General features: G+C 52.6%; 1 protein-coding gene across 1 annotated transcript; it reads right to left on the reverse strand.

Moving 5' to 3' along the window:
• LOC142750803 (sulfotransferase 6B1-like) lies at positions 1-24,375 on the reverse strand. Its single transcript, XM_075859779.1, has 6 exons — positions 24,237-24,375; positions 7,048-7,232; positions 6,061-6,187; positions 1,257-1,351; positions 667-853; positions 1-198 (listed from the first exon to the last, which is right to left on the reverse strand). The coding sequence occupies exons 1-6, from the start codon at positions 24,373-24,375 to the stop codon at positions 80-82; spliced, it is 852 nt and encodes a 283-aa protein (XP_075715894.1). The 3' UTR covers positions 1-79.
• Positions 24,376-24,649: the final 274 nt, after the last annotated feature.

Genomic DNA, 24,649 nt, shown 5'->3' on the forward strand with positions numbered 1-24,649 from the left:
ACTTGGGCCTCATAGAGGAAGGTGTTTGTTCCTCTGACGCGTTGCCTTTTCTATGTAACGTGGAGGGAGTCGCCGGGCCTCAGTCCTCGTAGAGAATGTGCTTGGCCAGGCTGCTGGAATCCATCTTTGTTTCGCACGTCTCATCGAACAGCCGGTTCTGCTTGTTGGTGAAGTAATGTTTCCAGTCCCCGACAGTCCCTGCAAACACAAAACGACACCGCTCACCATCTGGACGCCTGTCACTTTAAGAAACGTTCTAATAAGTGTCAGCCCGGAGGTCGTCTCCCTCCTCTGATCCGCTCTTCTAATGACCCAGCTTTCCTACAGTCCTGCATGGTAACTCTACTCGTCGTCCTTCTTACCATGGACCCTGTTGGTTGTCGCTCGTCTTTCCCAGATTATTTTTTTTATATGAAACGCCCTTTATAAGATATTTGCAGCTATTTCTTCTGCGTCTGATGTGGATTTACGTCTCGGGCGTCGCAGAGAACACGCGTTACCGTATTCTAGATGATGTCTCGCCAGATGGGGCTGTTCATGTCTCCGCATCGTATACTATTCCAGGTAGGGGCACGGCTACCAGGATTATGCTCGGTGACCGGGTGACCAAATACAGATGTCCGTAGGCTCTAACATGGCCGCCAGTGGTTATTATGCGGCGCTCACCTTTCCGGAAGATCAGCCTCTTGTTGGAGGTCAGGGAGCAGACCGTGTTCTCCGGCTCGCTGTTTTCCTTCTCCACGTTGTCTTTCATCTCGGAGAATGACGTTTTCTTGCAGATGTCGTGGATTTCGCTGTCGTTGATGTTGATCCCCAGGTAATTGCTGATCTTCCTCACGGACTGGAAGAGATCCTGAGGACAGAAGCGAGAGCTCGTCAAACTACCACTCCCAGCATGCCCTGACCGGGTGAGAGTTGTAGTTTGAGGTGAAGCTGCAGGTTGGGGCCACTTTACTATATTAGGGAATTACATAATGAGTGATCACCTGCAGAGGGGATATCGGGGGAGGGGTGGGGGGGGGTCATTTACAGCAGCCTGCATTCTGCGACTCATTCACCCGCATTGTATGAGCGATTTACTCCAGACCGCAGCTTTACTTTACGGCGCCGTCTAGACGGTGATGTAAAAGTCGCGCTACAATAGGTGTGAACGGCCACCGGCGGCAGCGCAAATGTTATGAGATTTTCCCATTGACTTCTCTGGAAACGCGCAGAATCGTAGTCGTTACTCGGAACCGCGTCATAAATCCTCTGACCTTTTTCATGGACTCGTAATAGAGGAAGAGCGTCCCCATCTCATTCCGGTGTTCTTCCCACCCCAAGACGTGATCAAACCACGACCCGCAGACAACTGCAACGTACACATTATTACAGATTATTATAGATTACAGATTAGAGATTATTACAGATTAGAGATTATTATAGATTTCAGATTGTTTTATATTAGATTATTATACAGTATTACAGGTTATTAAACATTTTATATTACAGATTATTATATTATGGATTATTATACAGTACAGATTATTGTAGATTATTACAGTGCTGGTTGATTAGAAATATATTTATAGGGCCAGGCCAGTGTTCTGTAAATTAATATGAAAAATTCTGCAACTTTCTAAGATAAGATCTCTGCTTTCTGTGTAGTTTACATTCGGATGCTTAAATACTTCACAGCTGAAGGTTTGTTATAATTGTATCCAGTCTAAGGGCTGATTCAGACGTGCGTGGCGTTTTTGCGCACGCAAAACACGCTGCGTTTTGCCTGCGCAACAGCCACTTACCTGCTTTTCGCGCAGCCGCCATCATTATGACACGCCATTTGTATGTTTGTAGCACGCGGTGCTTTTCCGTTTACATTCATCCTTTTGACAGCTGGTGCGCGAAACAGGCAGTTCACACGGAAGTGCGACCTGCGTGGTTTTCACGCACCCATTGACTTCAATGGGTGCGTGATGCGCAAAAAACGCGGCGATATTGACCATGTCGCACTTTTTGCGCAGCGGACAAACGCTGCGCAAAAAGCACGGACTGTCTGTACTGCCCCATAGACTTGTATTGGACTGTGCGTGGCCGACGCAATACACGTTTACGTGTGAATCCAGCCTAAGTGGGGATTCACACGAGCGTGATTTGGCAGCGTGTAGGGCGCGTGGTTTTCGCGCGGCACGCAATGCCCTATAGAAGTCTATGGGGCAGTACACACAGTCCGTGTATTTTGCGCAGCGTTTGTTCGCTGCGCAAAATACGCGACAGGTTCAATAACTCTTCGTATTTCACGCATCACGCACCCATTGAAGTCAATGGGTGCGTGAAAACCAGGCAGGTCGCACGGAAGCACTTCCGTGCGAACTGCGTGTTTGCGCAACAGCTGTCAAACTCAGAATGTAAACAGAAAAGCACCACGTGCTTTTCTGTTTCCAAGCATCCAAACGGAGTGAACCCCGACAACCGAAGCTAACTTCACCGGGTTCGGCCAAACTCGGCCAAAAAATTTCCGGTCCGCGACGTCAGGAGACAGTCACTGTCCATGGTGCTGAAAGAGTTAAACTGTTTCAGCACCATGGACAGTGACTTGCGATCCCAAAATACATGAACCTGTAAAAAAAAGACGAAGTTCTAACTTACCGATTACTCCTGTCTCCTTCCTGCAGTCCGACCTCCCGGGATGACACTTCAGTTCAAGTGACAGCTCCAGCCAATCACAGGCCAAGCACAGGCTGCAGCCAATCACAGGCTGCAGCGGTCACTTGGACTGCTGCGTCATCCAGGGAGGTGGGGCCCGATGTCAAGAGAGGCGCGTCACCAAGGACGCGTCACCAAGGACGCGTCACCAAGGCACCGGCCGGGAAGTTCTCGGTAAGTAGGAACTTTATCTTTTTTTTTTTACAGGTTTTTCGCTGTTGTGTTCGGCATTCACTGTCGAGGGTGCTGAAAGATTTAGCTCTTTCAGCACCTTGGACAGTGACGGGCGTTGACAAGCCTCATCTCTATGATGCCGGCTGCGCGAAAATCACGCAGCCGCGCATCAGACACGCATGACACACGCAGCTGTCAAATGGTTTTTGCGCTCGCAAAACGCCGCGTTGTTTGCGCGCGCAAAAACGCAACGCTCGTGTGAATCCAGCCTAAGGGTTTGTTCACGCGCTTCGCAAAAACCGTCTGAAAATACGAAGCGGTTTTTCTTTTTCAGCCGTTTTTCTAGCAACTCGTGTTTTTCGTGGCTTTTTTTACGCCCCTTTTTTGGAGTGGTTTTTCTATAATCCATGAAAAGCGGCTCAAGTGACATGCACTTCTTTTTACGCGGCCGTTTTGTCGGAACAGAACGCCATTTTTCCCATTGAAATCATTGGCCAGATGTTTGGAGGCCCGAAAAACTGCCGAAAATAAGCCGTGTGAACACGGCCTAATAAATCCTTCCTGCACTGAACACGGCAGCAGCACAAGTCTGCCTCAGGCCCCGTGCACACCAACGCGCTTTTGTGGCCGCGATTCCCCTGAAAATCCACGGGAGAATGGCGGCCTCATTCATTTCTATGGGGCCATCACACGACCGTGGTTCCCAGGAGCGCAGAAAGAGCGGACCTGTCTTATTACGGCTCATAGGAAATAATAGCCGCGGCCCGTGATTTGCAGGCGGCTCGCGGGTGACCCGGAAATCCCAGCCGTGCTCGTGGCTCCAGTCGTGTGCGTGAGGCCTCATACGGCGCGGTTTATATAAACTCCTCTGCTGTGTGAGCAGGACTAGTTCTCCTCACAAGAATATTGTATTGGAGATAAATGTAACAAACCCTCAGCTGGGAGACAGTGTTAGGAGGAGTTTTCAGCCTCTGGATGTAAGAATGTTTCAATTCACTGACAGCAAGCATGAGAGTATGACAATGGGGAGGAATAGAAACACAAAAGTCTATTAGAAAGCTGATGATTATTTATATGGAGGGGCCTGGACCAGGGTGTGAGGTTCTCCGGAGGACGGGGGGACTACAAGTACCAGCAGCTCTGCCGACGGGGGGGGGGGGGGGGGGGGCTGGGGATACGGATTCTGGCTTTGTGTTCTGTTACAATGTGTCGCTCCGTGATAAAGTCCCGGGCGAGGAGATTCCGGGGTCAATGCACACGATGCGTATTATATACGGGACCAGGTAATCCAGGGATCCCACGGACGCGCCATTTTAAGATGTCTTCATTTTGCGTTTCCGCTTGAGAATTGTATCTGCCCAGCGCTGAGGGGGTTCACCCCGAAACCTGCAGCACAAAAACGCAGCAAAACCGCACCAATGAATGCGCAATCTGGCGCGGTATTTACCGGCTACTTTCCTGCGGTTTTGGCGCCTATTTTCTGCAGCGTGCGCGTGTAGCCGGTCCGTCACACGTCGCATGAACTCTGCAGATTTTCTACAACATCTTTCATCGTGGGAAATCGGCAGCGAAGCGGATATTTCCACAAATCTCGTCCGCGCGCTGCGTAAAAAACCTTCATAAATTGACCGGCGGAGCGTTTATATAATCGGCCGCACGCCTTTTGTGTTGTGGAATCGCAGCTTTTCTGTTGCGGGTTTTCCCCGTTGAATTTAATATGGAGGTAAAACTCGCAACAAATAGCAAATGTTGCGTTATTTTGTAGCAGAAAAGCTGCGACTCCGCGGCAAAAATCGCAACTCAGAAAAAGAAAAACCGCCAATGCTTACCCAGAATTCTCTGCCCCTGTGTCCAGCCGCCCGGCCTCCTGGGAGGACGTTTCAGCCCATGTGACCGCTGCAGCCAATCACAGGCCAATCACAGGCTGCAGCGGTCACATGGGATGAACATCCTCCCGGGCGGCTGGACGTCGGTGGGACGCGTCGCCATGGCTACGGTTAAGTATGAGCACTTTTTTTTTTTTTTACGGCCTGTTTACTGCAGCGAACGCTCCGGACAAAAAAACTGCACCACAATTTGGTGTTTTTTTTGGGCTGGAATTCCCTGCGGCGTTCAGAGCCCTGTGTGAGCGAACTCAGGCGCTAAACTAAAAACGGCTGAGAATACGGAGGAGCTTCAAGGGAAAACCGCCTCTGATTTTCAGCCGTTTTTTAAGCAACTTGCGTTTTTTGATGCGTTTTTTACGGCCGTTTTTGGAGCGGTTTGTCTATAGAGCCAATGAAAAACGGCTCAGGAACTGACATGCGCGTCTTTTTACAGGGCGTCTTTATACGTGCCGTTTTTTTGAAAATGAGGCGTAAAAAAACGCCCCGTCGGAACAGAACGCCGTATTTCCCATTGAAATCAATGGTCAGATGTTTGGAGGCGCTCCGCTTCCGATTTTTCAGCCGTTTTTTGGGCGTTTGTATAGACCGTGTGAACACACTCTTAGGCTGGGATCCCACAGGGCAGATTTGCTGCAGAACTAGAAGTCCTTCCTTTGTAAGTTTCTTCTGTTTGGGTTCCGTTCCTGGTTTTGTCTTAAAAAAAACAAAAAAAAAAAACATGTAAAGTCTGCACTGTGTGAACTCGGCCTTAAGAGCTCCGGAATGTAGGGTTACTGGCCCTTTAACAGTTTTAGTCACTTGAACATATTGTTACGTTGGTTGATGTCCCACATACGATCGTTACTAGATTACAGCACCCGGGCGGCTATATTGCTTGTCAGGTCACCCAGCTTTCCTAGAACCAGATAGAACTAAAGAATGGATGAAGAAAATATAAACCCTTCACACATAAAAGCCGCAGGCGCAGGGGATTCCCATAGAAGCCGTTCTAGCAACGTGTCCCAGGTCAGGAGGCAGCCGCTAAAGCCCCAGGTCAGGAGGCAGCCGCTAAAGCCCCAGGTCAGGAGGCAGCCGCTAAAGCCCCAGGTCAGGAGGCAGCCGCTAAAGCCCCAGGTCAGGAGGCAGCCGCTAAAGCCGGGGCTTCACTGAGACTTTGCAGCGCTAATGATTGATTTTTAACTCTTCAGCTGCAGTCCAGATATACACGTTACACGAGGTCTTGTGGACTGCAGCTGTCACTCACTCAGCCGTGGCCGTAAGTCGCCACATGTGATGTCACGAATCAGTGATAAATGATGAAGATGATGGGAGTTACCTTCTCCTTGCAGGAACAGATCCAGGTAGGTGCTCCAGCCCTCGATGGTCGGCAGGTTGGGGTTATCTCTGTAGTAGTGAAATAAAGAGACGGCCGTGTCCTTCGGATTGCGGATGATGTAGATCGCCTGCGGGAACGCGGAATATATAATGTCAGATACGCCGTATCCACTGAACACCTCGCTGAGCGCTACAATGAGTCACGTGCCCTGCAGCTGTAGTAGACTCAGGCGCTATTCACACCATGCAGCTAATACCGCATCGTAAACACGTGTTTACTGCATTTTGGGGCGTTTTTTGAAAAAAAAATATAAAAAATTTGCTTTTGATAAATGTGTTTATATCCTGTCTGAGCAGCAAGCCCCGCCCACTTAACACTTCACGTTCACAAGTGGACGCGCAAATGGTTAATAAATGTCGCACCGCAGCAATTCTGGAGTAAAATGCACCAAAAAAAGGTGCAAATACATTGAGAATTCTGGGCCTTTGGGTTTCAATTCCTCTCTGTTCTCAAAATCTTGCTGTCAGTGAATGGGAATATCGAGAGACTGAAAACCCTGAGCTAATACTTCTCACTGCTGACAGTTTGTTACAATTGCATCCAGTCTAGACAATCCTTTGTGATATAAACCACAGACTGATACAATGTAACAAACTATCAGGATGGGAAAGGGATTTTTGCTGCTGATGTGTTTACTTCACAGTATTGTCTGCACCGATACATTGTAACAAACCCTCTGCTGTGAAGTATTTGGTCTCTGTGATTTTTAGTCCCTGGATGAAAACCATTAATATTACCATTCACTGTCAGCAAACAGAGATCTTGAAAATGAATTTAAAAAACGTATCTTCTGAAGTTGCTGAAATGTTCATGATGCAGAGATGGTTTTATACATATTGTAGGAGCCTGCGGTGCGGTAAGGACCGCCCCCCCACCCCCCGCAGCCTCTCCCCCCCCGCAGCGTCTCCCCCCCCCCGTGGTCCTCACCTTGCATTTCTTGGCTTTGAAGTCTTTGGGCAGCATGGCGTAGTTCAGGTGCGTCGGGACGATTCTCTTGGTCGTCATGTTGTTCAATTCTTCCAGTTTCGAAACTTCTCCAAACTCAATGGGGGGCGTCAGGGAGACTTTGGACGGGTAAAGATGTTTCATGATCTCAGCCAACCAGTGAGTGCCTGGAGGAAGACGACGTAACACGTCAGCGAGCGAAGGACGGAAACCATGATGGGGCGGAGCTAAACCCAGGGTTCTGCGGGGGAGGGACAACTTCTGTCTGACGGTCCATTACTGTGAGTGGGGGGGCTGATGGTCATTACTGTGAGTGGGGGGGGCTGATGGTCATTGCTGTGAGTGGGGGGCTGACGGTCATTACTGTGAGTGGGGGCTGATGGTCATTACTGTGAGTGGGGGGCTGATGGTCATTACTGTGAGTGGGGGGGGCTGATGGTCATTGCTGTGAGTGGGGGGCTGACGGTCATTACTGTGAGTGGGGGGGCTGATGGTCATTACTGTGAGTGGGGGGCTGATGGTCATTACTGTGAGTGGGGGGCTGATGGTCATTACTGTGAGTGGGGGGGCTGATGGTCATTACTGTGAGTGGGGAGGGGGCTGACGGTCATTACTGTGAGTGGGGGCTGATGGTCATTACTGTGAGTGGGGGCTGATGGTCATTACTGTGAGTGGGGGGCTGATGGTCATTACTGTGAGTGGGGGGGGCTGATGGTCATTACTGTGAGTGGGGAGGGGGCTGACGGTCATTACTGTGAGTGGGGGGCTGATGGTCATTACTGTGAGTGGGGAGGGGGCTGACGGTCATTACTGTGAGTGGGGGGCTGACGGTCATTACTGTGAGTGGGGGGGCTGACTGTCGTTACTGTGAGTGGGGGGGGCTGACGGTCGTTACTGTGAGTGGGGGGCTGACGGTCATTACTGTGAGTGGGGGGGGGCTGACGGTCGTTACTGTGAGTGGGGGGGGGCTGATGGTCATTACTGTGAGTGGGGGGCTGATGGTCATTACTGTGAGTGGGGAGGGGGCTGACGGTCATTACTGTGAGTGGGGGGCTGATGGTCATTACTGTGAGTGGGGGGCTGATGGTCATTACTGTGAGTGGGGAGGGGGCTGACGGTCATTACTGTGAGTGGGGGGGCTGATGGTCATTACTGTGAGTGGGGGGCTGACGGTCATTACTGTGAGTGGGGGGCTGACGGTCATTACTGTGAGTGGGGGGGCTGATGTCATTACTGTGAGTGGGGGGCTGACGGTCCTTACTGTGAGTGGGGGGGCTGATGGTCATTGCTGTGAGTGGGGAGGGGGCTGACTGTCATTACTGTGAGTGGGGGGCTGACGGTCATTACTGTGAGTGGGGAGCTGACGGTCATTGCTGTGAGTGGGGGGCTGATGGTCATTGCTGTGAGTGGGGGGGCTGACGGTCATTACTGTGAGTGGGGGGGCTGACGGTCATTACTGTGAGTGGGGAGGGGGCTGACTGTCATTACTGTGAGTGGGGGGCTGACGGTCATTACTGTGAGTGGGGGGGCTGACGGTCATTACTGTGAGTGGGGGGCTGACGGTCATTACTGTGAGTGGGGGGGCTGACGGTCATTACTGTGAGTGGGGAGGGGGCTGACGGTCATTGCTGTGAGTGGGAGGGGGCTGATGGTCATTACTGTGAGTGGGGAGCTGATGGTCATTACTGTGAGTGGGGGGCTGACGGTCATTACTGTGAGTGGGGGGGGCTGATGGTCATTACTGTGAGTGGGGGGCTGATGGTCATTACTGTGAGTGGGGAGGGGGCTGATGGTCATTACTGTGAGTGGGGGGCTGATGGTCATTACTGTGAGTGGGGGGCTGATGGTCATTACTGTGAGTGGGGAGGGGGCTGATGGTCATTACTGTGAGTGGGGGGCTGATGGTCATTGCTGTGAGTGGGGAGGGGGCTGACGGTCATTGCTGTGAGTGGGGGGCTGATGGTCATTACTGTGAGTGGGGGGCTGATGGTCATTACTGTGAGTGGGGAGGGGGCTGATGGTCATTACTGTGAGTGGGGGGCTGACGGTCATTGGCTGTGAGTGGGGAGGGGGCTGATGGTCATTACTGTGAGTGGGGAGCTGATGGTCATTACTGTGAGTGGGGGGCTGATGGTCATTACTGTGAGTGGGGGGCTGATGGTCATTACTGTGAGTGGGGGGGCTGACGGTCATTACTGTGAGTGGGGGGCTGACGGTCATTACTGTGAGTGGGGGGGCTGATGGTCATTACTGTGAGTGGGGGGCTGACGGTCATTACTGTGAGTGGGGGGCTGACGGTCATTACTGTGAGTGGGGGGCTGACGGTCATTACTGTGAGTGGGGGGGCTGACGGTCATTACTGTGAGTGGGGGGCTGACGGTCATTACTGTGAGTGGGGGGGCTGACGGACATTACTGTGAGTGGGGGGGCTGACGGTCATTACTGTGAGTGGGGAGGGGGCTGACGGTCATTGCTGTGAGTGGGGAGGGGGCTGATGGTCATTACTGTGAGTGGGGGGCTGATGGTCATTACTGTGAGTGGGGGGCTGACGGTCATTACTGTGAGTGGGGAGCTGATGGTCATTACTGTAAGTGGGGGGCTGACGGACATTGCTGTGAGTGGGGAGGGGGCTGATGGTCATTACTGTGAGTGGGGGGCTGACGGTCATTACTGTGAGTGGGGGGGCTGATGGTCATTACTGTGAGTGGGGGGGGCTTATGGTCATTACTGTGAGTGGGGGCTGACGGTCATTACTGTGAGTGGGGGGGCTGATGGTCATTACTGTGAGTGGGGGGGCTGACGGTCATTACTGTGAGTGGGGGGGCTGACGGTCATTACTGTGAGTGGGGGGGCTGACGGTCATTACTGTGAGTGGGGGGCTGACGGTCATTACTGTGAGTGGGGGGGCTGACGGTCATTACTGTGAGTGGGAGGGGGCTGACGGTCATTACTGTGAGTGGGGAGGGGGCTGACGGTCATTACTGTGAGTGGGGGGCTGACGGTCATTACTGTGAGTGGGGGGGCTGACGGTCATTACTGTGAGTGGGGGGCTGACGGTCATTACTGTGAGTGGGGGGGCTGACGGTCATTACTGTGAGTGGGGGAGGGGGCTGACGGTCATTGCTGTGAGTGGGGAGGGGCTGATGGTCATTACTGTGAGTGGGGAGCTGATGGTCATTACTGTAAGTGGGGGGCTGACGGTCATTGCTGTGAGTGGGGAGGGGGCTGATGGTCATTACTGTGAGTGGGGAGCTGATGGTCATTACTGTGAGTGGGGGCTGATGGTCATTACTGTGAGTGGGGGGCTGATGGTCATTACTGTGAGTGGGGGGCTGACGGTCATTGCTGTGAGTGGGGAGGGGCTGACGGTCATTACTGTGAGTGGGGGGCTGATGGTCATTACTGTGAGTGGGGAGGGGGCTGATGGTCATTACTGTGAGTGGGGAGCTGATGGTCATTACTGTGAGTGGGGGGGCTGACGGTCATTACTGTGAGTGGGGGGGCTGACGGTCATTACTGTGAGTGGGGGGGCTGACGGTCATTACTGTGAGTGAGGGGCTGATGGTCATTACTGTGAGTGAGGGGCTGATGGTCATTACTGTGAGTGGGGGGGCTGACGGTCATTACTGTGAGTGGGGGGGCTGACGGTCATTACTGTGAGTGGGGGGCTGACGGTCATTACTGTGAGTGGGGGGCTGACGGTCATTACTGTGAGTGGGGGGGCTGACGGTCATTACTGTGAGTGGGGAGGGGGCTGACGGTCATTGCTGTGAGTGGGGAGGGGGCTGACGGTCATTACTGTGAGTGGGGGGGCTGACGGTCATTACTGTGAGTGGGGGGGCTGACGGTCATTACTGTGAGTGGGGGGGCTGACGGTCATTACTGTGAGTGGGGGGGCTGACGGTCATTACTGTGAGTGGGGGGGCTGACGGTCATTACTGTGAGTGGGGAGGGGGCTGACGGTCATTGCTGTGAGTGGGGAGGGGGCTGACGGTCATTACTGTGAGTGGGGAGGGGGCTGACGGTCATTGCTGTGAGTGGGGAGAGGGCTGACGGTCATTGCTGTGAGTGGGGAGGGGGCTGACGGTCATTACTGTGAGTGGGGGGGGCTGACGGTCATTACTGTGAGTGGGGAGAGGGCTGACGGTCATTGCTGTGAGTGGGGAGGGGGCTGACGGTCATTACTGTGAGTGGGGGCTGACGGTCATTACTGTGAGTGGGGGGGCTGACGGTCATTACTGTGAGTGGGGGGGCTGATGGTCATTACTGTGAGTGTGGGGGGCTGACGGTCATTACTGTGAGTGGGGGGCTGACGGTCATTACTGTGAGTGGGGGGCTGACGGTCATTACTGTGAGTGGGGGGCTGACGGTCATTACTGTGAGTGGGGGGCTGACGGTCATTGCTGTGAGTGGGGGGCTGACGGTCATTGCTGTGAGTGGGGGGCTGACGGTCATTGCTGTGAGTGGGGGGGCTGACGGTCATTGCTGTGAGTGGGGGGCTGACTGTCATTACTGTGAGTGGGGGGCTGACGGTCATTGCTGTGAGTGGGGAGGGGGCTGACGGTCATTGCTGTGAGTGGGGAGAGGGCTGACGGTCATTGCTGTGAGTGGGGAGGGGGCTGACTGTCATTACTGTGAGTGGGGGGCTGACGGTCATTACTGTGAGTGGGGGGGGCTGACGGTCATTACTGTGAGTGGGGAGGGGGCTGACGGTCATTACTGTGAGTGGGGGGGCTGACGGTCATTACTGTGAGTGGGGGGGCTGATGGTCATTACTGTGAGTGGGGGGGGCTGATGGTTATTACCGGAGTGGGGGGCTGACGGTCATTACTGTGAGTGGGGGGCTGACGGTCATTACTGTGAGTGGGGGGCTGACGGTCATTACTGTAAGTGGGGGGCTGACGGTCATTACTGTGAGTGTGGGGAGGCTGACGGTCATTACTGTGAGTGGGGGGCTGACGGTCATTACTGTGAGTGGGGAGGGGGCTGACGGTCATTGCTGTGAGTGGGGAGGGGGCTGACGGTCATTGCTGTGAGTGGGGAGGGGGCTGACGGTCATTACTGTGAGTGGGGAGCTGATGGTCATTACTGTGAGTGGGGGGGGCTGACGGTCATTACTGTGAGTGGGGGGCTGACGGTCATTACTGTGAGTGGGGGGGGCTGACGGTCATTACTGTGAGTGGGGGGGGCTGACGGTCATTACTGTGAGTGGGGGGGGCTGACGGTCATTACTGTGAGTGGGGGGCTGACGGTCATTACTGTGAGTGGGGGGCTGACTGTCATTACTGTGAGTGGGGGGCTGACGGTCATTGCTGTGAGTGGGGAGGGGGCTGACGGTCATTGCTGTGAGTGGGGAGGGGGCTGACGGTCATTACTGTGAGTAGGGGGGGCTGACGGTCATTACTGTGAGTGGGGGGGGCTGACGGTCATTACTGTGAGTGGGGGGGGGCTGACGGTCATTACTGTGAGTGGGGGGCTGACGGTCATTACTGTGAGTGGGGGGCTGACGGTCATTACTGTGAGTGGGGGGCTGACTGTCATTACTGTGAGTGGGGGGCTGACGGTCATTGCTGTGAGTGGGGAGGGGGCTGACGGTCATTACTGTGAGTGGGGGGCTGACGGTCATTACTGTGAGTGGGGGGGGCTGACGGTCATTACTGTGAGTGGGGGGGGCTGACGGTCATTACTGTGAGTGGGGGGGGGCTGACGGTCATTACTGTGAGTGGGGGGCTGATGATCTTCAACTGGTTTCTACCTCTGACCTCCAATGGAAATTAGTAGGAGGCGGATAATTCCGGCATCGCTCGTTTGGAGCTTTTTCTTCCTGCGTCTTTTGCATTCGCTTCAACGGCTTAAAAAACACGTAAAAGAAAACAACGCTGTCCATTCAAATCGGGGACATTATACTGTGTGGAGGCAGATATAGGGGCATTATACTGTGTGGAGGGCAGCTATGGGGCATTATACTGTGTGGGGGCAGCTATGGGGACATTATACTGTGTGGGGGCAGCTATGGGGACATTATACTGTGTGGAGGCAGATATGGGGGCATTATACTGTGTGGAGGGCAGCTATGGGGCATTATACTGTGTGGAGGCAGCTATGGGGGCATTATACTGTGTGGAGGCAGTTATGGGGACATTATACTGTGTGGGGGCAGCTATGGGGACATTATACTGTGTGGGGGCAGCTATGGGGACATTATACTGTGTGGAGGCAGCTATGGGGACATTATACTGTGTGGGGGCATTTATGGGGACATTATACTGTGTGGGGGCAGCTATAGGGACATTATACTGTGTGGGGGCAGTTATGGGGACATTATACTGTGTGGGGGCAGTTATGGGGACATTATACTGTGTGGAGGCAGCTATGGGGGCATTATACTGTGTGGGGGCAGTTATGGGGACATTATACTGTGTGGAGGCAGCTATGGGGACATTATACTGTGTGGGGGCAGCTATCGGGACATTATACTGTGTGGAGGCAGCTATGGAGACATTATACTGTGTGGGGACAGCTATGGGGGCATTATACTGTGTGGGGGCAGTTATGGGGACATTATACTGTGTGGGGGCAGTTATGGTGACATTATACTGTGTGGGGGCAGCTATGCGGCATTATACTGTGTGGAGGCAGCTATGGGGACATTATACTGTGGAGGCAGCTATGGGGACATTATACTGTGTGGAGGCAGCTATGGGGACATTATACTGTGTGGAGGCAGCTATGGGGACATTATACTGTGTGGAGGCAGCTATGGGGACATTATACTGTGGAGGCAGCTATGGGGACATTATACTGTGTGGAGGCAGTTATGGGGACATTATACTGTGTGGAGGCAGCTATGGGGGCATTATACTGTGGAGGCAGCTATGGGGACATTATACTGTGTGGAGGCAGCTATGGGGACATTATACTGTGTGGGGGCAGCTATGGGGACATTATACTGTGTGGGGGCAGCTATGGGGGCATTATACTGTGTGGAGGCAGCTATGGGGACATTATACTGTGTGGGGGCAGCTATGGGGCTTTATACTGTGTGGAGGCAGCTATGGGGACATTATACTGTGTGGAGGCAGCTATGGGGACATTATACTGTGTGGGGGCAGCTATGGGGCTTTATACTGTGTGGAGGCAGCTATGGGGGCATTATACTGTGTGGAGGCAGCTATGGGGACATTATACTGTGTGGAGGCAGCTATGGGGGCCTTATACTGTGTGGAGGCAGCTATGGGGGCATTATACTGTGTGGAGGCAGCTATGGGGACATTATACTGTGTGGGGAAGCTATGGGGACATTATACTGTGTGGAGGCAGCTATGGGGACATTATACTGTGTGGAGGCAGCTATGGGGACATTATACTGTGTGGAGGCAGCTATGGGGACATTATACTGTGTGGAGGCAGCTATGGGGACATTATACTGTGTGGAGGCAGCTATGGGGGCATTATACTGTGTGGAGGCAGCTATGGGGACATTATACTGTGTGGTGGCAGCTATGGGGGCATTATACTGTGTGGAGGCAGTTATGGGGACATTATACTGTGTGGGGGCAGTTATGGGGGCATTATACTGTGTGGAGGCAGCTATGGGGGCATTATACTGTGTGGGGGCAGCTATGGGGACATTATACTGTGTGGGGGCAGCTATGGGGACATTATACTGTGTGGAGGCAGCTATGGGGACATTATACTGTGTGGAGGCAGCTATGGGGACATTATACTGTGTGGAGGCAGCTATGGGGGCATTATACTGTGTGGAGGCAGCTATGGGGCATTATACTGTGTGGAGGCAGCTATGTGGCATTATACTGTGTGGAGGCAGCTATGGGGACATTATACTGTGTGGAGGCAGCTATGGGGACATTATACTGTGTGGAGGCAGCTATGGGGACATTATACTGTGTGGAGGCAGCTATGGGGACATTATACTGTGTGGAGGCAGCTATGGGGACATTATACTGTGTGGAGGCAGCTATGGGGACATTATACTGTGTGGAGGCAGCTATGGGGACATTATACTGTGTGGAGGCAGCTATGGGGACATTATACTGTGTGGAGGTAGCTATGGGGGCATTATACTGTGTGGGGGCAGCTATGGGGGCATTATACTGTGTGGAGGCAGCTATGGGGACATTATACTGTGTGGGGGCAGCTATGGGGACATTATACTGTGTGGAGGCAGCTATGGGGACATTATACTGTGTGGAGGCAGCTATGGGGGCATTATACTGTGTGGAGGCAGCTATGGGGGCATTATACTGTGTGGGGGCAGCTATGGGGACATTATACTGTGTGGAGGCAGCTATGGGGACATTATTCTGTGTGGAGGCAGCTATGGGGACATTATACTGTGTGGAGGTAGCTATGGGGGCATTATACTGTGTGGAGGCAGCTATGGGGACATTATTCTGTGTGGAGGTAGCTATGGGGGCATTATACTGTGTGGAGGCAGCTATGGGGACATTATTCTGTGTGGAGGTAGCTATGGGGGCATTATACTGTGTGGAGGTAGCTATGGGGACATTATACTGTGTGGAGGCAGCTATGGGGACATTATACTGTGTGGGGGCAGCTATGCGGACATTATACTGTGTGGAGGTAGCTATGGGGACATTATACTGTGTGGAGGCAGCTATGGGGCATTATACTGTGTGGAGGCAGTTATGGGGACATTATACTGTGTGGAGGCAGCTATGGGGGGATTATACTGTGTGGAGGCAGTTATGGGGACATTATACTGTGTGGAGGCAGCTATGAGGACATTATACTGTGTGGAGGCAGTTATGGGGGCATTATACTGTGTGGGGGCAGCTATGGGGACATTATACTGTGGAGGCAGTTATGGGGGCATTATACTGTGTGGGGGCAGTTATGGGGGCATTATACTGTGTGGGGGCAGTTATGGGGACATTATACTGTGTGGAGGCAGCTATGAGGACATTATACTGTGTGGAGGCAGCTATGGGGACATTATACTGTGTGGGGGGCAGTTATGGGGACATTATACTGTGTGGGGGCAGCTATGGGGACATTATACTGTGTGGAGGCAGCTATGGGGACATTATACTGTGTGGGGGCAGCTATGGGGGCATTATACTGTGGAGGCAGCTATGGGGGCATTATACTGTGTGGAGGCAGCTATGGGGACATTATACTGTGTGGAGGCAGCTATGGGGACATTATACTGTGTGGGGGCAGCTATGGGGGCATTATACTGTGTGGGGGCAGCTATGGGGACATTATACTGTGTGGAGGCAGCTATGGGGACATTATACTGTGTGGAGGCAGCTATGGGGACATTATACTGTGTGGGGGCAGCTATGGGGGCATTATACTGTGTGGGGGCAGCTATGGGGACATTATACTGTGTGGAGGCAGCTATGGGGACATTATACTGTGTGGGGGCAGCTATGGGGGCATTATACTGTGTGGAGGCAGCTATGGGGACATTATACTGTGTGGGGGCAGCTATGGGGACATTATACTGTGTGGAGGCAGCTATGGGGGAATTATACTGTGTGGAGGCAGTTATGGGAGCATTATACTGTGTGGAGGCAGCTATGGGGACATTATACTGTGTGGGGGCAGCTATGGGGACATTATACTGTGTGGAGGCAGCTATGGGGGCATTATACTGTGTGGAGGCAGTTATGGGAGCATTATACTGTGTGGAGGCAGCTATGGGGACATTATACTGTGTGGGGGCAGCTATGGGGACATTATACTGTGTGGAGGCAGCTATGGGGGCATTATACTGTGTGCAGGCAGCTATGGGGGCATTATACTGTGTGGAGGCAGCTATGGGGGGATTATACTGTGTGCAAACAGTTATGGGGACATTATACTGTGTGGAGGCAGCTATGAGGACATTATACTGTGTGGAGGCAGTTATGGGGGCATTATACTGTGTGGGGGCAGCTATGGGGACATTATACTGTGTGGAGGCAGCTATGGGGGCATTATACTGTGTGGGGGCAGCTATGGGGACATTATACTGTGTGGAGGCAGTTATGGGGCATTATACTGTGTGGAGGCAGCTATGGGGGCATTATACTGTGTGGAGGCAGCTATGGGGACATTATACTGTGGAGGCAGTTATGGGGGCATTATACTGTGTGGGGGCAGTTATGGGGGCATTATACTGTGTGGAGGCAGCTATGAGGACATTATACTTTGTGGAGGCAGCTATGGGGGCATTATACTGTGTGGGGGCAGTTATGGGGGCATTATACTGTGTGGAGGCAGCTATGGGGACATTATACTGTGTGGAGGCAGCTATGGGGACATTATACTGTGTGGGGGCAGCTATGGGGGCATTATACTGTGTGGGGGCAGCTATGGGGGGATTATACTGTGTGGAGGCAGTTATGGGGACATTATACTGTGGGGGCAGTTATGGGGCATTATACTGTGTGGGGGCAGTTATGGGGCATTATACTGTGTGGGGGCAGTTATGGGGACATTATACTGTGTGGAGGCAGTTATGGGGGCATTATACTGTGTGGGGGCAGTTATGGGGCATTATACTGTGTGGGGGCAGTTATGGGGCATTATACTGTAGAAAGGGCATTATACTATATGGGGGCATTATACTGTATGTGGCATCTATGGGGGGCATTATACTGATGTGGCAGCTATGGGGGGCATTATACTGTATGGGACTTTATAATGTATGGGGCAGTTATGGGGGGCATTGTACTGTATGTGGCAGCTATGGGGGCATTATATTGTGGAGTCAGCTATGGGGGCATTCATGGGGTCGGTTGGGCATAGGTGTGCGCAGGGGTCTAGTGGTGTTGGGGAGGGGTAGGGGGCGCTCAACTGAATTCTTGCAGCAGGGCCGATGAGCCGGGGCAGATCTGCTGCATAAAACTACACCGCATATCCGTGCTAGAATCCGAAGGGAATTCTGGACAAAAAAACGGCCCAAATTGTGGTGTGGATTTTCCAATGGAATTTCTGCTGCGGAAAACAAAAAAATGAGCAGATCCTTCCCCCCGGGTGTTGCCATAGCGGCCCGTCCCTCTGTCCGTGCAGTCACATGGGATGAAACGTCATCACAGGCCAGAGGGAGGCGCTGCTCTTACCCCGGCCGCAGGGTGAGTGTTGCCTTTTACATTCATTTTAAACAAAAAAAAACGTGTGTTCTTTTCCTGATTTGCTTTTTCCGCATCAGAATCACCGTTTTTCCACCACCAAAATCGCAACATTTATTTCATTTTGATATTATTGTAGTTGTTTCCGTCTTATCTAATTCAATGGGGAAAACCTGCAACAGAAGAGCAACGATTCCGCAGCATGAAGTGACGTGTTGCGAATGAGAAGATACGCGTCGCAGGTCGATTTATGAACGTTTTCTCTGCGGGTCTTTTCCGCGGCGCGTGGGTCCTCTCATCCCCTCGTCCTCTCATCCCCTCGTCCTCTCATCCCCTCGTCCTCTCATCCCCTCGTCCTCTCATCCCCTCGTCCACTACTGTAATACCCCTCGTCCCCTCTGCTACTACTGTAATACCCCTCATCCCCTCGTCCCCTCTGCTACTACTGTAATACCCCTCGTCCCCTCGTCCCCTCTGCTACTACTGTAATACCCCTCGTCCCCTCTGCTACTACTGTAATACCCCTCGTCCCCTCTGCTACTACTGTAATACCCCTCGTCTCCTCTGCTACTACTGTAATACCCCTCGTCTCCTCTGCTACTACTGTAATACCCCTCGTCCCCTCTGCTACTACTGTAATACCCCTCGTCTCCTCTGCTACTACTGTAATACCCCTCGTCTCCTCTGCTACTACTGTAATACCCCTCATCCCCTCTGCTACTACTGTAATACCCCTCGTCTCCTCTGCTACTACTGTAATACCCCTCGTCTCCTCTGCTACTACTGTAATACCCCTCGTCCCCTCTGCTACTACTGTAATACCCCTCGTCTCCTCTGCTACTACTGTAATACCCCTCGTCTCCTCTGCTACTACTGTAATACCCCTCGTCTCCTCTGCTACTACTGTAATACCCCTCGTCTCCTCTGCTACTACTGTAATACCCCTCGTCTCCTCTGCTACTACTGTAATACCCCTCATCCCCTCTGCTACTACTGTAATACCCCTCGTCCCCCTCGTCTCCTCTGCTACTACTGTAATACCCCTCGTCCCCCCGTCCCCTCTGCTACTACTGTAATACCCCTCGTCCCCCCGTCCCCTCTGCTACTACTGTAATACCCCTCGTCCCCTCTGCTACTCCTGTAATACCCCTCGTCCCCCTCGTCTCCTCTGCTACTACTGTAATACCCCTCGTCTCCTCTGCTACTACTGTAATACCCCTCGTCCCCTCTGCTACTACTGTAATACCCCTCGTCTCCTCTGCTACTACTGTAATACCCCTCGTCCCCTCTGCTACTACTGTAATACCCCTCGTCCCCTCTGCTACTACTGTAATACCCCTCGTCCCCTCTGCTACTACTGTAATACCCCTCGTCCCCCTCTGCTACTACTGTAATTCCCCTCGTCCCCTCTGCTACTACTGTAATACCCCTCGTCTCCTCTGCTACTACTGTAATACCCCTCGTCTCCTCTGCTACTACTGTAATTCCCCTCGTCCCCTCTGCTACTACTGTAATACCCCTCGTCTCCTCTGCTACTACTGTAATACCCCTCGTCTCCTCTGCTACTACTGTAATACCCCTCGTCCCCTCTGCTACTACTGTAATTCCCCTCGTCCCCTCTGCTACTACTGTAATACCCCTCGTCTCCTCTGCTACTACTGTAATACCCCTCGTCTCCTCTGCTACTACTGTAATACCCCTCGTCCCCTCTGCTACTACTGTAATACCCCTCGTCTCCTCTGCTACTACTGTAATACCCCTCGTCTCCTCTGCTACTACTGTAATACCCCTCGTCTCCTCTGCTACTACTGTAATACCCCTCGTCTCCTCTGCTACTACTGTAATACCCCTCGTCTCCTCTGCTACTACTGTAATACCCCTCATCCCCTCTGCTACTACTGTAATACCCCTCGTCCCCCTCGTCTCCTCTGCTACTACTGTAATACCCCTCGTCTCCTCTGCTACTACTGTAATACCCCTCGTCCCCCTCGTCTCCTCTGCTACTACTGTAATTCCCCTCGTCCCCTCTGCTACTACTGTAATACCCCTCGTCTCCTCTGCTACTACTGTAATACCCCTCGTCTCCTCTGCTACTACTGTAATACCCCTCGTCCCCTCTGCTACTACTGTAATACCCCTCGTCCCCTCTGCTACTACTGTAATACCCCTCGTCCCCTCTGCTACTACTGTAATACCCCTCGTCCCCTCTGCTACTACTGTAATACCCCTCGTCCCCTCTGCTACTACTGTAATTCCCCTCGTCCCCTCTGCTACTACTGTAATACCCCTCGTCCCCTCTGCTACTACTGTAATTCCCCTCGTCCCCTCTGCTACTACTGTAATACCCCTCGTCTCCTCTGCTACTACTGTAATACCCCTCGTCTCCTCTGCTACTACTGTAATACCCCTCGTCTCCTCTGCTACTACTGTAATACCCCTCGTCTCCTCTGCTACTACTGTAATACCCCTCGTCTCCTCTGCTACTACTGTAATACCCCTCATCCCCTCTGCTACTACTGTAATACCCCTCGTCCCCCTCGTCTCCTCTGCTACTACTGTAATACCCCTCGTCCCCCCGTCCCCTCTGCTACTACTGTAATACCCCTCGTCCCCCCGTCCCCTCTGCTACTACTGTAATACCCCTCGTCCCCTCTGCTACTCCTGTAATACCCCTCGTCCCCTCTGCTACTACTGTAATACCCCTCGTCTCCTCTGCTACTACTGTAATACCCCTCGTCTCCTCTGCTACTACTGTAATACCCCTCGTCCCCCTCGTCTCCTCTGCTACTACTGTAATTCCCCTCGTCCCCTCTGCTACTACTGTAATACCCCTCGTCTCCTCTGCTACTACTGTAATACCCCTCGTCTCCTCTGCTACTACTGTAATACCCCTCGTCTCCTCTGCTACTACTGTAATACCCCTCGTCTCCTCTGCTACTACTGTAATACCCCTCGTCCCCTCTGCTACTACTGTAATACCCCTCGTCTCCTCTGCTACTACTGTAATACCCCTCGTCTCCTCTGCTACTACTGTAATACCCCTCGTCTCCTCTGCTACTACTGTAATACCCCTCGTCTCCTCTGCTACTACTGTAATACCCCTCGTCTCCTCTGCTACTACTGTAATACCCCTCATCCCCTCTGCTACTACTGTAATACCCCTCGTCCCCCTCGTCTCCTCTGCTACTACTGTAATACCCCTCGTCTCCTCTGCTACTACTGTAATACCCCTCGTCCCCTCTGCTACTACTGTAATACCCCTCGTCCCCTCTGCTACTCCTGTAATACCCCTCGTCCCCTCTGCTACTACTGTAATACCCCTCGTCTCCTCTGCTACTACTGTAATACCCCTCGTCTCCTCTGCTACTACTGTAATACCCCTCGTCTCCTCTGCTACTACTGTAATACCCCTCGTCCCCCTCGTCTCCTCTGCTACTACTGTAATTCCCCTCGTCCCCTCTGCTACTACTGTAATACCCCTCGTCTCCTCTGCTACTACTGTAATACCCCTCGTCTCCTCTGCTACTACTGTAATACCCCTCGTCCCCTCTGCTACTACTGTAATACCCCTCGTCCCCTCTGCTACTACTGTAATACCCCTCGTCTCCTCTGCTACTACTGTAATACCCCTCGTCCCCCTCGTCTCCTCTGCTACTACTGTAATACCCCTCGTCCCCTCTGCTACTACTGTAATACCCCTCGTCTCCTCTGCTACTACTGTAATACCCCTCGTCCCCTCTGCTACTACTGTAATACCCCTCGTCCCCTCTGCTACTACTGTAATACCCCTCGTCCCCTCTGCTACTACTGTAATACCCCTCGTCCCCTCTGCTACTACTGTAATACCCCTCGTCCCCTCTGCTACTACTGTAATACCCCTCGTCTCCTCTGCTACTACTGTAATACCCCTCGTCCCCCTCGTCTCCTCTGCTACTACTGTAATTCCCCTCGTCCCCTCTGCTACTACTGTAATACCCCTCGTCCCCTCGTCCCCTCTGCTACTACTGTAATACCCCTCGTCTCCTCTGCTACTACTGTAATACCCCTCGTCCCCCTCGTCTCCTCTGCTACTACTGTAATACCCCTCGTCCCCTCTGCTACTACTGTAATACCCCTCGTCTCCTCTGCTACTACTGTAATACCCCTCGTCTCCTCTGCTACTACTGTAATACCCCTCGTCCCCTCGTCCCCTCTGCTACTACTGTAATACCCCTCGTCTCCTCTGCTACTACTGTAATACCCCTCGTCTCCTCTGCTACTACTGTAATACCCCTCGTCCCCTCTGCTACTACTGTAATACCCCTCGTCTCCTCTGCTACTACTGTAATACCCCTCGTCTCCTCTGCTACTACTGTAATACCCCTCGTCCCCCTCGTCTCCTCTGCTACTACTGTAATACCCCTCGTCCCCTCTGCTACTACTGTAATACCCCTCGTCTCCTCTGCTACTACTGTAATACCCCTCGTCCCCTCTGCTACTACTGTAATACCCCTCGTCTCCTCTGCTACTACTGTAATACCCCTCGTCCCCTCTGCTACTACTGTAATTCCCCTCGTCCCCTCTGCTACTACTGTAATACCCCTCGTCCCCCTCGTCTCCTCTGCTACTACTGTAATACCCCTCGTCTCCTCTGCTACTACTGTAATACCCCTCGTCCCCCTCGTCCCCTCTGCTACTACTGTAATACCCCTCGTCTCCTCTGCTACTACTGTAATACCCCTCGTCCCCCTCGTCTCCTCTGCTACTACTGTAATACCCCTCGTCCCCCTCGTCCCCTCTGCTACTACTGTAATACCCCTCGTCTCCTCTGCTACTACTGTAATACCCCTCGTCCCCCTCGTCCCCTCTGCTACTACTGTAATACCCCTCGTCTCCTCTGCTACTACTGTAATACCCCTCGTCCCCCTCGTCTCCTCTGCTACTACTGTAATACCCCTCGTCCCCCTCGTCCCCTCTGCTACTACTGTAATACCCCTCGTCTCCTCTGCTACTACTGTAATACCCCTCGTCTCCTCTGCTACTACTGTAATACCCCTCGTCCCCTCTGCTACTACTGTAATACCCCTCGTCTCCTCTGCTACTACTGTAATACCCCTCGTCCCCCTCGTCTCCTCTGCTACTACTGTAATACCCCTCGTCCCCCTCGTCCCCTCTGCTACTACTGTAATACCCCTCGTCTCCTCTGCTACTACTGTAATACCCCTCGTCCCCCTCGTCCCCTCTGCTACTACTGTAATACCCCTCGTCTCCTCTGCTACTACTGTAATACCCCTCGTCCCCCTCGTCTCCTCTGCTACTACTGTAATACCCCTCGTCTCCTCTGCTACTACTGTAATACCCCTCGTCTCCTCTGCTACTACTGTAATACCCCTCGTCCCCTCTGCTACTACTGTAATACCCCTCGTCTCCTCTGCTACTACTGTAATACCCCTCGTCCCCTCTGCTACTACTGTAATACCCCTCGTCTCCTCTGCTACTACTGTAATACCCCTCGTCTCCTCTGCTACTACTGTAATACCCCTCGTCCCCTCTGCTACTACTGTAATACCCCTCGTCCCCTCTGCTACTACTGTAATACCCCTCGTCCCCTCGTCCCCTCTGCTACTACTGTAATACCCCTCCGATTTTCTAAATAAAATTCATTGCTGAAAATCCACAGCTAATCTGCCCTGTGTGAACAAACCCTTAGGCGCCAGCACACGACCGTACCTGTACATACAGGCACGGCTGGCCGCGGACAACTGTTTGCTTTTACGGGCCGTGCTCACATTATAAAGAATGGCAGCACGTCCGTAAAATAACAAAATAGGATTTTTTGGAAAGTTTCTACGGCACGGACACCTTCCCAAAAATACATGGGAAAGTGTCCGTCAGCCATAGAAGGGAATGGGTCCGCAATTACGGGCGATGTTACGGTCATGTACATGGCGCCTTACAGTGTGAGGACCCCACCAAACAGCTCCCTATATCTCAGCTTCTGTGATGTGGGGCGCGAGCGGTATATTGGGGTCTACTATAGTCACAGCTGGGGCGTTCTACACAAATATAAGCTGGAAATATTGGAAATACCAGATTTCGGGTAGGAGATGAGGAGAAGGTCGTCCTCCCGGGCCTGGAATCCATCCAAGGATCGGAGCAGCTCGGCAGATGAACGCGTGGTGAAGGGGATGCCATTGAAGATGTGGATGAGATCTGCCTGGAGAGTCATGGTGAGGACTGGCGCAGGTTGTCGGATGCAGCAGTGACGGCGGCACAATCACTACGGTTAATATAGCAGAGCCGAAGGGGCGGCTCCTCCACCTGCACTCGTTACCTTGTAGTTAATTGATTATAAACAGGACTAATCAGGGACTTAATGGCTGCTAATGACCGCTGATCGCTGTGGAGGTAACACCGCAAGGCGCTGATACGTTGTTCATATTGGTGATTGCTGAACCTTTATGTAACGAGTCGTCAGTAGGACGTCTATACACAGTAACCCC

Source organism: Rhinoderma darwinii, chromosome 3 (assembly GCF_050947455.1).
Source record: "Rhinoderma darwinii isolate aRhiDar2 chromosome 3, aRhiDar2.hap1, whole genome shotgun sequence".
Lineage (NCBI taxonomy): Eukaryota > Metazoa > Chordata > Amphibia > Anura > Rhinodermatidae > Rhinoderma > Rhinoderma darwinii.